The 14,831-nt window shown below is 38.0% G+C and overlaps 1 protein-coding gene across 2 annotated transcripts in view; it reads right to left on the reverse strand.

Annotated features, from left to right (window-relative positions):
• The window catches only part of LOC131219095 (homeobox protein HOX1A-like), a 36,131-nt gene extending 22,765 nt beyond the window's left edge, over window positions 1-13,366 (reverse strand). Inside the window, exons 1-2 of one of the 2 annotated variants that reach the window (XM_058214094.1) lie at window positions 13,058-13,366; window positions 537-1,308 (exon numbers count right to left, since the gene is read on the reverse strand). In XM_058214094.1, coding sequence (XP_058070077.1) covers window positions 537-1,132 — 596 coding nt within the window. In that variant the 5' untranslated portion in view covers window positions 1,133-1,308; window positions 13,058-13,366. Of the gene's footprint in view, window positions 1-536; window positions 1,319-13,057 lie in introns of both variants that reach the window. The other variant, XM_058214095.1, reaches the window with a different exon arrangement.
• Window positions 13,367-14,831: the final 1,465 nt, after the last annotated feature.

The following is a 14,831-nucleotide window of genomic DNA, read 5'->3' on the forward strand; positions in this document are numbered from 1 at the left end:
GGCAGCAGACTGGAACATGGACAAGCGAATGAAAGTTGATTGGGAGATCCACTGCATTTATAACATAATTACCTTCCGGGGTTGTAACATTTAATAGAAAAAAGTATAAAGACATTGTGCAAATACTGACAGGAAGTGTTCATTGAACAAATTTTGTTTAAAAAAAGTATACAGGCCGTATCATTCTAAATCTGCTGGAAATGATATAAAGAGAACAGAACAGGTGAGCAACTCCAAGTAGGCAGGTCTATAAAGATCTTTCATGGCACATAAACATTTCAAATTCAAGTGCAGTAAACATAGATTTCCTAACTACAGGCTCAGTAGCATCACATGCCAAAAATAGAGAAAGCATTTTAGTGGACCATTAGATTGATTGCATGATATAAATCAAGAATCAGATAGTTACGCTTGTCAATGAATATAATCAATTCTGCAAAGTCAGTGACGCAAGTAAATAAATAAATAAAGAGGACAAGTGTGCTAGATCAATCAAGAAGCACAATTTACTCCAAGAAATGCATCAGTGCACAAACCTTTGTCCTTTCCAGCCTTCACCAGAATATGCATCAATCAGACTCTGCTCATAGCTCATCCGAGCCAATAAGTATCTAACACGGTTTCTGATTCTAGATAACTCGTCGTTCTTCTCTCTATTTATTCTTTTCTTCTTCTTCTTCCTTTTCTTTCCTCTTTCAGTATTCAGAGGCACCGAGTTAGCATTTGCATCAAGAGTAGTTTTACTTTTACAGGCCCCATTTGACCTTGACCGAAGAACCCTTACACCATCTGAGGAAGATCTTAAGATGTATTTCCTGCTTCCCAATTTGGAGGAAACCTTCTTTCCTTTACGTGCAGATCCTCTAGAATTCTTCAATGCAGACTGTGGCATGTCACCTCTTCCAAGATTAGACTCAACATTCATGGCACTCTCAAGTGAAGGTCTCAGTTGTTCAATGCCAAGAGAATCAGATCTTGCAAGCACAATGTTTGCAGATCTTTTGTGCGTAGCTTTTGAGTCATGTTCATTCTGTTGCTGCTCCGAATTTTTCATGGGACGTGAACAATTCATTGCCTGACAGCTTTCCTGAGCAGAAGCAGCATCCATATGCTTAGTATCGTAAACACACATCTAGTGCAATCAATAAATCACATGCAGTGCAATTCAACTCAGCATCTTATGTGATGAATTTGGAAGCCTTCTAAACATCGCATGGCTTGAAAGAGTTGAAATTGCAACTTAGATCAATCTTCACAAGTAAGATGCACATTTCAACTTTAAACATGAGTGGATTGTACTTGTCATTCCTGCAAGACACTGAGAAAGATTAATTATTGGTAACTCATTCAAGGAGAGCAGATATAAATAGTTCAAAGGAAAACATAAAGGAATCTTTGCCAAGCACTACAGCTTCAACCCAGAGAGGCACATAAATTACAAAGATTAGGCTATTCATTCCAGGACATTGAGATGAAGGTATTCACAAGTAAAATATTGTAGAATTATATTGATGTGGATGTCGATGCTTCGGAGTCTAGACAATTAAAAAGAAAAGAAAAAAAAAAATCAGGTAAGGAACAATAGAGGCATAAAGCAGGACACTTAATCACTTGCTCTAAAAGCTCGAACTAATAAAGCATGGCAAATTAATCCCTTTATCTCATAGCCAAGGCCCCACATCCATGGGTAAGGTCCTCGGCCGAACCCTCATCGTAGGCCCCAACCCAAATCCATGGGTTCTGCCCCCTCGTGGGCCCCAAATCACATGGATTCCATCTAACACGGGCCCCAAATCACATGGGTTCCGCGGGCCGCCCATCCCGAGTGTGCCCCTGCACTAATCACCCTTGGTGAGGAATCCCAAACACGAGACCTCCCGCTCTAATTCAAATTTGATGCAGGACAAGTAACCACTTGCTCTAAAAGCTCAAACTGATAGAGCATGGCGAATTAATCATTTATCTCATAGCCCGGGCCCTACATCCATGGGTTAAGTCTTCGGCCAAACCCTCTTCGTGGGCCCCAAATCACGTGGGTTCTGTGTCACACAAGACACCTGCCTCACACGAGCCCCAAATCACATGGGTTCTGCAGGCCGCCCACCCCGAGTGTGCCCCCACATCCCACAAGCCACCCCACTCGAGCCCGGTGTGAAAATGCCCCCTCATTAAATAATTGGTTCGTGAAGCTTCCAAATAAGAGCCCTCTATAAATATGAAATTAGCCATCCAAACAAGTCAGCAATCTAGGGCTCTGAAATACATCAAAACAAGTCAATAATGTAGATAAGAACCTAAGTTACTCTCAAGCAAATAAACAGTACATACTTGTTGAAATACATGGTACAGAGAAGGAGAGGAAGAAAGGAGAAGAGGAAGGTGTGAGAGAACTAAGAGAGATTGCAACATGATTATCCCTATAAAATAGTGAAAAGAGAGATAAAATAGGGAAGAAAAAAAATATAAAGAAGCAAAGCGAATATAGAGAGGAGAATGGGCCGAGTTAGGGTTCACACTCCCCCTCTCCTTTTATATTATGAAAGTTTGATAATTACAAAAATGCTAGTGATAACAAAAGCAAAAATTCCCTCTATCCTATACCAAAATAACCCTCTAAGTAAGCCTATTGTATAGACTCATATCACATCCATTTCTCCTCAAGCTAGTGCATGGATATTATCTATGCTAAGCTTGGAATATATATCTATGCCTGAGTGGAATGAAAAGCCTTGTTGAACACATCAGCATGTTGGTCTTGAGATTAACATGACTTCGAACAAAGCCATAGTTTAACACACAACCCTGTTGAATTTGTCAAACCATGCATGTGTAGATTGTTTTAACCCATAAATTGCCTTCTACAATTTAGACACTTTATCAGACTCTCCTTGAGTAACAAATCCGGAAGTTGTTCCATATAAACTTTGTAAGATCTCTATGAAGAAAGGCATTTTTACATCAAGTTGGAAGTGGGACCAACCATGATTAACATCAATAATAGGTAGCATAACTCGAATGATTTTCAACTTAGCCACATGAGAAGATTTCACTATAATCAACACTAATTGTTTGAGTATATCCTTTAGCGACTGGGCGAGCCTTCAACCATTCAACTGTACCATCAAGATAAAACTTGATTATGGCGACTCATTTGCAACCCATAGTACGTTTACCAATCAAAAAGAGTGATAAGTTCCCAAGTGTCATTTTGATGAAGTGCAACCATCTCTTCCTCCATAGCCTTGTACAAATTTGAAGATTAACAACTAAAGGAAACATATTTAGAGATGGAATGGTCGATACACATTTGCTTACCTTTTCTTTATGCAATAGGAATATCAGATGTATCTGCAGAATTCACTGGACCACAAGTCTCTGAAAAAGATATGTTGGATGGTACATCATGATCAATTAGACCGTCTGTTTTCCTCAAAGTAGACCTTTAATTGAGGCCATTGTTTTGAGTATTGGCAATATCATCAATAATATTGTTGTTATTAGCGGTATCGCCAAGTGATAATATTAGTAGTATAAAAAATTCCAAGCATCAACGATACATCACTAAGTATCGCCAATGTTTCACCAATATTTTCAATTGGGTAAATTCCAGAGGTCAAGTGTATCACTAGTGTATTGGCAATATTCCGATAATACTGCCAAACTTTTGTTTGGGAAAAAATTCCATTTCAATTTTTTTTAAAATAGGTGCGTGATTGTATGATGAAATACATGTTTGGATGTATGTCTATGCATGCAAGGATGTAGGCATGCATGTGTGTGTGTATCAAGGTATCCCGTATCGGTATCGGTTGGCGTAATGGTGCCCTTCAAAACCGATACGGATACGGGGGCGTAACGGCGATACAGGGCTGTAACGGCCCGTAACGGCACAATTTTATTTTTTTTGCCAAAAAAATATAAAAAAATATGGATTAAATCCGCAATATTCTAAGCATTCCAAATATGCATTCATTTATAAATTAGAACATGTTTATGGTGGTGTATCGGTCCACTCTTTGGTGAAAAGTTGTATCGGACTGTCTGATTAATTTTTGAACCAGGTAACCTGAATTTGACTACAAAATTCATATATTTAATTTTCTAAATATCTAATTTATATACTTAACAATTTAATATCATTTCTCCCAATAGTTCTTTAAAAAAATGAAATTAAATTTAGGTAGATGGCGTTGCCAATTTGGGGCTGACTTGGAGGACCAATCTATGCTCCAAATTAGTCTCAAATTCATGCAATTTATTGCCATTATCCCACTTATGAATTGGTGGACATTTATTGGATAGTGAATCATGAAAAAAATCAAAAGGCCTTATTTTAAAAAATAAAAGTCCACAAATTAACAATTAAAACTATTCAGACAATTTGATTTTGGCATTGTGAGTTAGCAATTACAGTCCATAATTTAATTGGTAAATTTTAAGTTAATATATGTCTAGTGTACAATTTTTTAAGGGCCCGAATTAGGCGGGACTCGAATTGGAAAGTGTAGCACACGTGTCAAAGTTTTTTGGGCCCCACCCGTGATGAATGTGTTATATCCACACTGTCCATCCATTTTGCCAAATAATTTTAGGGCATGAGCCCAAAAATGAGGCACATCCAAAGCTCAGGTGGACTGCACCATAAGAAACAACAATAATTAAACGTCCACCATTAAAAATTTATTGGGGGCTACAAAAGTTTTAAATCAAGTTGACATGTGTGTTTTCCCTTCATCCACGTCAATGTGACCCAATTAATAGGTTACAAGAAAAATAAACATTACAGTGGACCCTAAGAAATTTTTAACGGTGAAAATTATCATCCTTGCTGCTATTTTTGGTGTGGTCCAGACGATCTTTGGATACGATTCATTTTTTGGGTAATGCTCTAAAATGATATTTAAAAATAGATGAACGGTGTAGATATAATAAATACATCACTGTGGAGCCCACGTAACTTTGATCTCCTTGGAACCGTTCGTACAACTCGGAGATCGAGGAGTGCCAGCGCTCATCTTAGCATGACACGTACCTACAGCAGCTAAGCACTTGTCTTAGCGTGACACGTACCACTATAAAGAGAGGGAAACCGAAAAGAAAAAGGAGGGAAAGAAGAGAGAAAAGAAAAAAGAGGGAAAGAACAGAGAGAGAGAGAGAGAGAGAGAGAGAGAGAGAGAGAGAGAGACAAAGAAGAAGAAAAAGAAGGCCAAGGCCAAGGCCGCAGCCGCAGCTGCCCGAGAAGAAGAAGAAGAAGAAGAAGAAGAAGAAGAAAAGAAAGGAAAAAAGGTAAGGTTTTTGTTTTTTTTTTTTTTCAAGGCCCGTAACGGCCGTTACGGTCATAGAATTCCGTAACGACCGTTTCGACCCCGTATTGCGTAACGGTGTCGGCCGTTACCGTTACGTATCGGCCGATACGGCCGTATCGTAACCAATTTGGGATACCTTGGTATGTATGCATGCATGAATGGATGGATGGATCATGCATGTGTGTATATATGTGTCATTGTATCTATGTATGCATGCATGCATGCATGGTTGGTGGGATGGATAGATAGTTACATGGATGAATGGATGGATGGTTCATGCATGTGCATTTATATGTATGTAATATTTTAAATATCGTTATCATATAATGTATCGCACCCTTGGGATACGGATACATGTCGGTTTTTGTGTGGGATATATCGGTTGTATTGCATAATGTATCGGTGTTGTTGGGAAACATGGGAACATTAGGAAATAGGTTGAATTTTTCAATGAAACTTCAGGGATTGTTGAAACAGACATTAATACAAACTTAGAAATCAAAACATTACAAAAAAAAAAAAGTGTACATAATAGGGGTTTCCTTTATATGGGGTCCTAATATATGTGATTTCCAACTGAACTAATGCAAGTATATTCGAAGTTTATTCATATAATTTATAAACATAAGAAGACATGTATGGAAACACAAGCAATACATTCAAAAGCAAAAGAAGAATTACTAAATCAGGTTACATACACGATTAATTGTGTTTGGATACAAAAATTGCAACTAATTTGCGAGAAATTGAGAAATTTTGATTTTTCTCAATTTTCCGCAACTTGACCTACCCCCCCAAATCTCGAAATCGAAGTTCCAAATTCATGATTTTTCGTGGAAAACATGAAGAATCATAAATTTGTAACCATTTGACACTGGTTTAACATGATTTACAGCAAAAACATGGATCAGAAAACGAAAATCCTCACTAAATCGAATAGGTGGGACATATCAACACTACCTGTGCATTTTGTATCGTACAGGTGGGATACAAGATATATCGTGGGATATATCGGCTGATATCGTCGATATTTAAAACATTGTATGTATGTGTGTGCATGCATGTATGGATGGTTGGATGGATCCACCATTTCCCCAATGTTTTCCCTAAGTCAAAGATGTAGATGAATTGTTAACATTTGAACCAAATGTAGAATGTGTAGAAGAAATGTAAAGGTTTCTAAGCATCAATTTTGATATGAAATATATGGATAAAGCATATGTGATATTAGGAATCAAGATACACAAATTTGAAGGTAGAATAGCCTTGGCATAACCTCATTAATCTTCATCTAGGGAAGAAGCTCCACCACTATGATCATTAACCAGTTTCAACCCCATTTAATCCAAGTATTAAATTTGACAAGAAAAATTGGTAGACATAAGACATAACTAGATTAGACTAGAATTATTAGGAGTTTGATGATTGCACTAAGACCCGACATAACATTCATAGTGCGAATCCTAAGCAGATTTACTAGGAATCCAGGACAAGAACACCAAGAAGTAATTTCTAGGATTTCAAGGTACCTAAAAAGAACTATCAATGATGGGCTACATTACCAATCTAATCCCACTGTATCAAAAGAATGCATCAATCTAGTTGATATACAGATACCATAGAACCAAAATCTACCAATGGTTAGATATTTACTCATGTAAGAGCAATATCTTTGAGATCTAAGAAAATAATGTCTATATCATTTACTATGAAAGTGAGTTTATAGCACTTAAGCTGCTTGTAAGAGTAACTAAGATACCTACCAATGAAACTCCCATATCAGCTAAGACAAACTCCAACAACATCACTCTTTTGTGATAGCAAAGATACCCTTTGTCATGCAATGAGCAAGACTACTGATAAGTCTAAAAGCACGGGCCTAAAAAGATTTTGAGTAAGACCACCTTAAGTCAAAACTTTGTTAATGGATCACTAAGGGATGAGGTGATTTTGATGAAATATGTTAAATCCACCAAGAATTAAGAAGATTCCTTAATGAAAGGATTCGCATGAGATTAAACAAGGAAAACCACCAAAGGAATGAGACTAAGATTCACATGATGACTTTCACTCTTGATTGTAACCCTAAGGTCTTAGGATATAGGCCAGGTTCAAAGGCACAAGCAAGTTGAGTAACTGAAGATAACACTAGAAAAGTAAGTCTTATTCCAAAGATTCTAGTGTTTTGGTTTCTACATTTAGAGAAGTTGAGTACTAAATAGATCTCTAAGCATCTTTACTAGGATAAGGCAAAACCATCCATAATATGTCCACCATACAAGTATAGATGTGAGGCCGCTTCTTGAGAGATTGAGATCAACTCTAGAATGCTCATGAAATCAATATGTGCACAAGTCCACAAATGTGTCAACTTTAAGATCTTCAAGTTTGTGTATAAATTTGATGTTTATTGTGGCCTATTAGGCATATAAGGTTATTAGTTTAAGACTAATGGGTCACTAAACACCTGACAAAATTTTGATACACGTTCACTAAAATAAATGTTCAAATCCACATGATACATTTAGTTATGCATTTGTCTATGCTGATATGCACAACAAATTTTCTGCATTTTACTATTTAAAAGGTGGGGGAATGTTGAGTTTCAAAAACAAAATATTATTTTGTTATTAGAAAATGGTTAAGCATGTCATATGTGGTTACTTATTCAAGACTCCAATTGGCTTTGTGGTTAAAAAAGGAGGTTTTGCTACAAAATGCCCTGGTTTAACCTGTATCATAAAGGTGATGGCGGTGGCCGTTATGGCCACTGTTACCATTACAGAATACCTTGATGGAGGGTGTTATTATTACTTATTGAAATTTGATTTGGCCATGTCATGATTACCGTTGATCATGAAGGCCAAGGTACGGTAACGGTGGCCGTAACGGCCACCACCGTTACCATTATGATACGGGCCGTAACGGCCCCCGTATTAGCCATTACGGCCATTTTTTATTTTTTGAAAAAACTGTTACGGGGCCGTTATGGCCTGTTTTTCTGTAATGACCGTTACGGCCGTTTCGACCCCGTAACGCGTAACGGTTATGACCGTTACCGTTACGTAACGGCCATTACATAACCGATTTTGAATACCTTGATGAAGAGATGTTCTCACATCTGAACTATCCATCACATGGGCCATATTTTGAGAGACTAATGATCCAATAGTTAGGTTAATGGGAAATTATGACCATTGATTTTTGGAATTTAAATTACCATTAAAAATATTCTTTTCAATGGTCAAAATTCAGCATACATAGCGATGATACCACAAAAGATGGAAGAATCAAAATACCATAAATCCAAATCTATAGTACACGTGGAATGGTTATAAATTGATAATATCCATCCATCTAATGGGCCCTAGCTTGAATGGGTTTCTTTTCAAAAAACATACCTATTAGAAAACCTAATTTTTCAATTTACTTCGGTGAATAATTGACCTTTGATTGCAGTAGTTATTTACTATCACTTTAAGGCCACAAATCATATGGATAGGATCATCAATATTTACTTTAAATCATTCACCATCAACAACAAGTGCAATTTAATGGGTGGTCAAAATTGTAAATCATTCTTCAAGTGTACTGAAAAGAGATGGCTCTACCATACTCTAGTTCTTTCAGTTCCACCTCAGTACTTTCCTCTTTACTTTTGCTCTCTCATAGATGGATTCCATACTTTTTACAAAATTTAGCGGTGGAAGTGGTTTGCTACAAAACTTCAATACTATACACGTTGTGTCTGGAATCATGTTCAATGCCTTGAAAATCTTCAAGATTGGAAGATCCTTAATGTTTGATTGCACATAAAACAACTATTAGTGTCACAGTACATATCCAAGGAAAAAATTTAAATTATCAAAGGGTTGAAATATTCCAATAGAAGAGTATTTTTAAGTAACACACACTAACTTTTTCCCATCTTGGTTTTTTAAATATTTTAGCAATTGCGATGGAAGCTTCTCCAATTCGCAAATTTGACATCTGTTACTTGAAGTTTAGATAATCAAGATGTGTGAAAGTATAAAACTTCCTTTTCATTTATTTTCCTTTTGTTGCAATGAGCATGCATATTAATATTTATAATATCAATATTAATACTATATAATTAAAATAGAATTGAATCGGGTAGTCTGGTGCTCGATTAGATACCTGACCCAACCTGATTTCAAACAGGTCTGAAGTGGTGAAGTTGAACCCAACTTGATATTTTAAATGGGTCCAAACATTAGATCCACATCCATTTAAATCAGGTCAAGTTCACCTGGTACTCATGAGTTTGGATGCCCATTGACAGCCCTATACCAGGATTCAACCAACTGGTGCACAGAGGTGCAAACTGGATACAACCGAGATGACACTCGGGTGCCAGACACAAGGCATCAGTTGGACTGTCTATAATCCTGGTGGAATTCCATGTCTCGCCATGCGGCAATATTTTCTGACTATTAAAATAATTGTCCCTGTCCAAAAGTAACAATGAGATAACTGCATATGTGAAAAGGCATGACTTATTCTTCATGGCATGCTGACTAGGTTGAAAGTTGTGTGTGAATGGATGAGAGAGTGTCTAAACAAACACACAAGTAACTATCCAGAACAACACTGTGTCCCTATAGAATCTATAAATCCAAGACTTGCTATCCATGAGAACACACAATTCCAGATTCATCAAGACATGGTCTATTGCATCCATTTCTCCCCACTGTAAAATGTCCCCTTTAGAGAGGAAAGGCATGTCAGTGTCTAAATTTGAAGACCAATTCAACACTTGGAGGTGAAAATCTTATTGTTGAAATCAAAATTATGAAATCATTATATCCTAAAGACCATTTCCAAATTTCCCGCTTTTGCACTTGCTGGAATATCCAAGGAAAAAAAAAAGGCAGCAAATCCATCTTAAGAAATTTACTGGTTAAATCAAGATTTAAACCCATAAATCTACAAATTCTTATCTGCCTTAATCTCCATGTCCTCCGCTGCATAAACCTCATTCACAACACTAAAAGGAAATGATTGTAGGCTAGCCCCTTTTAAGCAATTAAACAACATATGTAGCATACAATGGGTCCAGATAGGACCAACATTTGGGACTTTGTTACCCACAACTAAGGTCAGCAAACTCAGGACTCAAACTCCATTTAGTCAGCCCACAAAATTCACTTGGGTGGGTCAACTAAGTGGCTTGAGTGAGTCACGTAGAGAAAATTACAATCAAACACCTGTAATTATATTCTAATTACAATTATCCACCTATCATTCGTCTAATTACAATTATTGCCTATAGTTTTTATAAGACTTTTTTACACCTAGTCATAGTGCATTTAAATGGCCAAAATCCCCTTTCCAATAAAATTGGACACCAAAATGCTTGTGTAGCCCCATTGTCATGCAGAGGCATGACCAAGGTATCCAAAAACAGTTACCTAATGGCTGTAACAGCCGTTACATTATGGTAATGGTGGTAACCGTTACACATCACGGGGGTTGTAATAGCCACTACAGAAAAGTTGACCCTAACAGCCCCGTAATGTCCTGTAACGAACCCATAACAGTCCTACAACGGCCGTAACAGCTTCGTAGTGGTATATTACATGGCAGAAATAGGTTTTTTCAACCAAAAAAAAAAGGCCATAAGGGCCATTACGGCCAGTATCGCAACCATAATAGTGGTGCCCGCTATGGCACCATTACCATTATGAAATGCCTAGGGCATGACTATTCGCTAAGGTTGACAAACGACATCATCTGGATTATATCCACCCCATCCATCAGATGAGCCACCCCATGTAAGGCCTTGATCACAAAGATCACACTGATCCAAAACTCAGGTGAGCCTCACCATAGAAACCATGTAAAAACGGCCTAAAACATCTAAATTCACGTGTTGGTGGTTCACTTGAGTTCAAAATTGCATGATTTTTTTAGAATATCTTTGTCTTGTTGGAAAGATATTTATGAATGGATTGGATGGCATATATAAACCATGGTTGGCCCCATACACAACAAATGGTGGGCGTCCCATCCCAACTCTTCCTAACGGTGTGACCCAATTTTTGGTTCCCACAATGAACATGAGGTGGTGCACCTAATGGACAGCATGGATCTGATGCACAATCTCTACGCATAGTGCTCAGTTAGTTGCAGGCAAGCCACGTATGACTCTGCGTATTGCTTAGTAAAAAGGTAGTGTGGTTTTATGGGAGAGATGGTGCAGTTATTTGGGAGAAGGTTTGCTCGACTACATTACAATCAGGACACTAGCCATTGGATTTGGGCCTTTTTTAATGACACAAACCATTTATTTGATAGGCTCCACCTTGGATGGAGGATGTTCAAAAAAAAAAAAAAAAAAAAACATTTAGATTGAACATCTTAACCCATTGATCAAACAAAGGTTACGGTGACTATTCATGTTCAAAGCCAAAAAGTGAAATTATCAAAAGTTGAAATAATCAAATTGAGATCTTTTATTTAGTCTTTCCACCATATAAAGTAAGACTTGTCATATAAAACATTTAGATCATTGAAGGATGACCAGCGTATTGCATTGCAGAACATTAGGATGTTTTCGAGCAAACGTCTCTTTCAGAGAGCGGTTTCCATTCGAAAGAACTTTGAAGTTACAGGGGAGCGTGACTTTCGTCAACTTTTGTGAATAGGGCAACTCAAACAACGTAAAGTTGTGAACAGTCACGAATCGCCCAGTTCTCAAAACTAGGACGAGTCACCGTGTCCCTTAAAACTCAGGCCAAGTTGCTGGGTGGTGTTCATTTTTAACCCCCACTGAGTCGACACTGTTTTTGACTCGGTAGTGGGTTCAAAACAGATGGACTAAGGCAGCGAGTCAACCAACCTTCTCCACAACTATATGAATCTTTCCTGATTATCATCTTTGTTTGCATAAATCTTGAAGTCCAGTGGGGGCAGCCTGATAGATTCCTTTCATCCAAATCAAAACATTATTTCATTTCCAACCTGAAATGCTCCAGTCATTGGTGTAGGACAAAAAGGTCGAAAATGATTCCATTTTCCATGCCACCCCAAAATCACAGCCGAACAAAAGCCAACCGTTCTGCCAAGGGATCCATACCACTCATGATTTCAGGTACATGCAAATGCACCGTTTACATATGAAACCATTAAAACAAGAAAAAATGAAAGAACTTTTTAAAAAAAGAAGAAGGAAAGAAAACATGTTTAACAAGGTTCAAAGCATTGATCAAACATATCATATCAAACTCTTGACAGATACAATGCATTGTTCAATATGTTCATTTTTTAACCTTTTTTATTCATTTATTCAGAAAGTCCAGAAAAGCACGGAAATGATTTTGAAATTTTGAAAAGAAAGAGAGATAATTAAAAATCCCACTTAACATCTGTATCAAGATTATTTTCCTCAATGAATTCAACGCATGGTTTGTCATCAAAATTACGATCCTCAATGAATTCAACACACAGTGAATAAAATTCATCTTGAAATAATAAACAAAGGAAACATTCAAATAAAGATACATTAAATTCTCAGTAAAAAAACAAAACATTCACATGCAACTGCTTTGAATCAAAATGCATTGACATCTTGATGCCACGCCCAGAAAAGATCCGTCTTGCATCGCCCGACGAATTTACCACAATACAACCACCAGACGAAGAGATGAATTTCGAAAATTTCAAGACCGCATTTTTAGTATTCTGCGACGTGTAGAATCTAGGGCAAGGAAAGAGAATCAATAACAAACCTTATCTAAGCTGGCCAGATCTCATCTGAAAATAGGAGCTTTCGACGAAATAAGAGAGCAGATTCGAAGGAGGAGGAAGAGAGGGAAGGAGACTAAAATAGAAGAAATTAAGATGGCTTTCTTCTCTTTCTTCTACCGCTCCCCACGCCGCGAGAGAGTTCGGGGAAATAGAGAAGATGAGATTTAAAGGGTCCGGAATCGAAATGATAATTGGATTGGATTGAATTTTTTCCCGCCTCTTTCTTGTAGGGCCCTTTTCTCTCCGGAGATTGGCAAAGCTGATCTGAGCTTGGATTTGCGAGTTTCAGTGGACATCTTCGGCGGACGGGTATTAGGTGAGGTAGGCGTAACAGCCTAATGGGTGAGGCCCTGACCGTGGGACCCACCTCGATGTATGTGTTGTATATCTACGCCGTTCATCTGTTTTTCCAGCACATTTTAGTCCATGATCCCATAAATGAGGCACATCCAAATCTTAGATTATCTACACCACCGGAAGACAGTGCTGTTTGAACGCCCACCGTTAGAAACTTCAAAGGTCCAACGATATGTTTATTTGCCATTCAACCTGTTAATAAGGTCACGTACACATAGATGAAGAGAAAACACAAATAACGTTTTCATGCATAACTTTTGTGTCCTGGGAAGTTTTTGAACCGTGGGAATTCAACCCCTACCGTGTGGTCTCTTCAGATTTGTATATGCTTCATGTATAGACCATATCTTAAAGGAAATTTGACTTTAATAGCCTCAAAGTTTGGGCAAGTTACCTAAAAAGCTACAACACTCCATATATCTAAAAAGTGGCCTTCTGACAATGTTTGAAGAATGTTTCGAACGCAAATGCTTATCCTTAATTCAGAAGTTGTACAATCCTGCAGTAAAACATAAGTTATCTTCTATTTCAACCCCCGAAAAAGTGACAGATTGGCTACTCCCCCTACCACCAGCCAATGGTTGGTGCTTTGTGGTCTATGGGCCCCACCAACATGTATGTGTTTCATCCATGCCGCCCATCCTTCTTGCCATGTCATTTTAAGGCTAGGGCCCAAGTATCAGTTCGATCCAGTGCTCATGTGGCCCATATAATAAAAATCATGTTGACTGTTGAAACTTTTTAGGCTCACCCTGATGTTTGTTAGATGTGTACACTACCCATCTCAGAACTTTTTGGCCGCACGGCGAGCTGGCTGATAAGGTGGATGGATTGGATCACCCCATTATGGGCCTTAAGTTATGGTACTTATGGTTTGATAGAAGAGGAAGTGAACGCGTGGATACTACGATCCATGCAAATGACAACCACGACCCATACAACATGGCAACTACGACCATGCAAACCATGACCCAAATGGGCTCAAATTGATGTATGTGTATAATCAATGCCACCCATCCTTTTTGTTGTGTCATTTTAGGGCTAGGGCCCAAATATCAACCCGATCCAGTGCTTTTATGTCCCATAAAATAGAAAATAATGGTGACTGTTGAAAGTTTCCAAGCTTACTGTGATGTTTGTTAGAAGTGGACATTGCCCAAGTTAAGACTTTTTGGGCCCACGCCGAGCTGGCTGACAAGGTGGATGGATTAGATCACCCTATTGTGGGCCTTAAGCTATGGTATCAATGGTTTGGTAGAAGAGGAAGTGAACATGTGGATACCACGATCTATGCAACATGACAACCACGACCCATATAACGTGGCGACTACGACCCATGCAAACCACGACACAAATAGGCCCGCATTAATGTATGTATATAATCAATGTCTCCCATCC

The sequence above is a fragment of the Magnolia sinica genome, chromosome 11 (genome assembly GCF_029962835.1).
Source record: "Magnolia sinica isolate HGM2019 chromosome 11, MsV1, whole genome shotgun sequence".
NCBI lineage: Eukaryota > Viridiplantae > Streptophyta > Magnoliopsida > Magnoliales > Magnoliaceae > Magnolia > Magnolia sinica.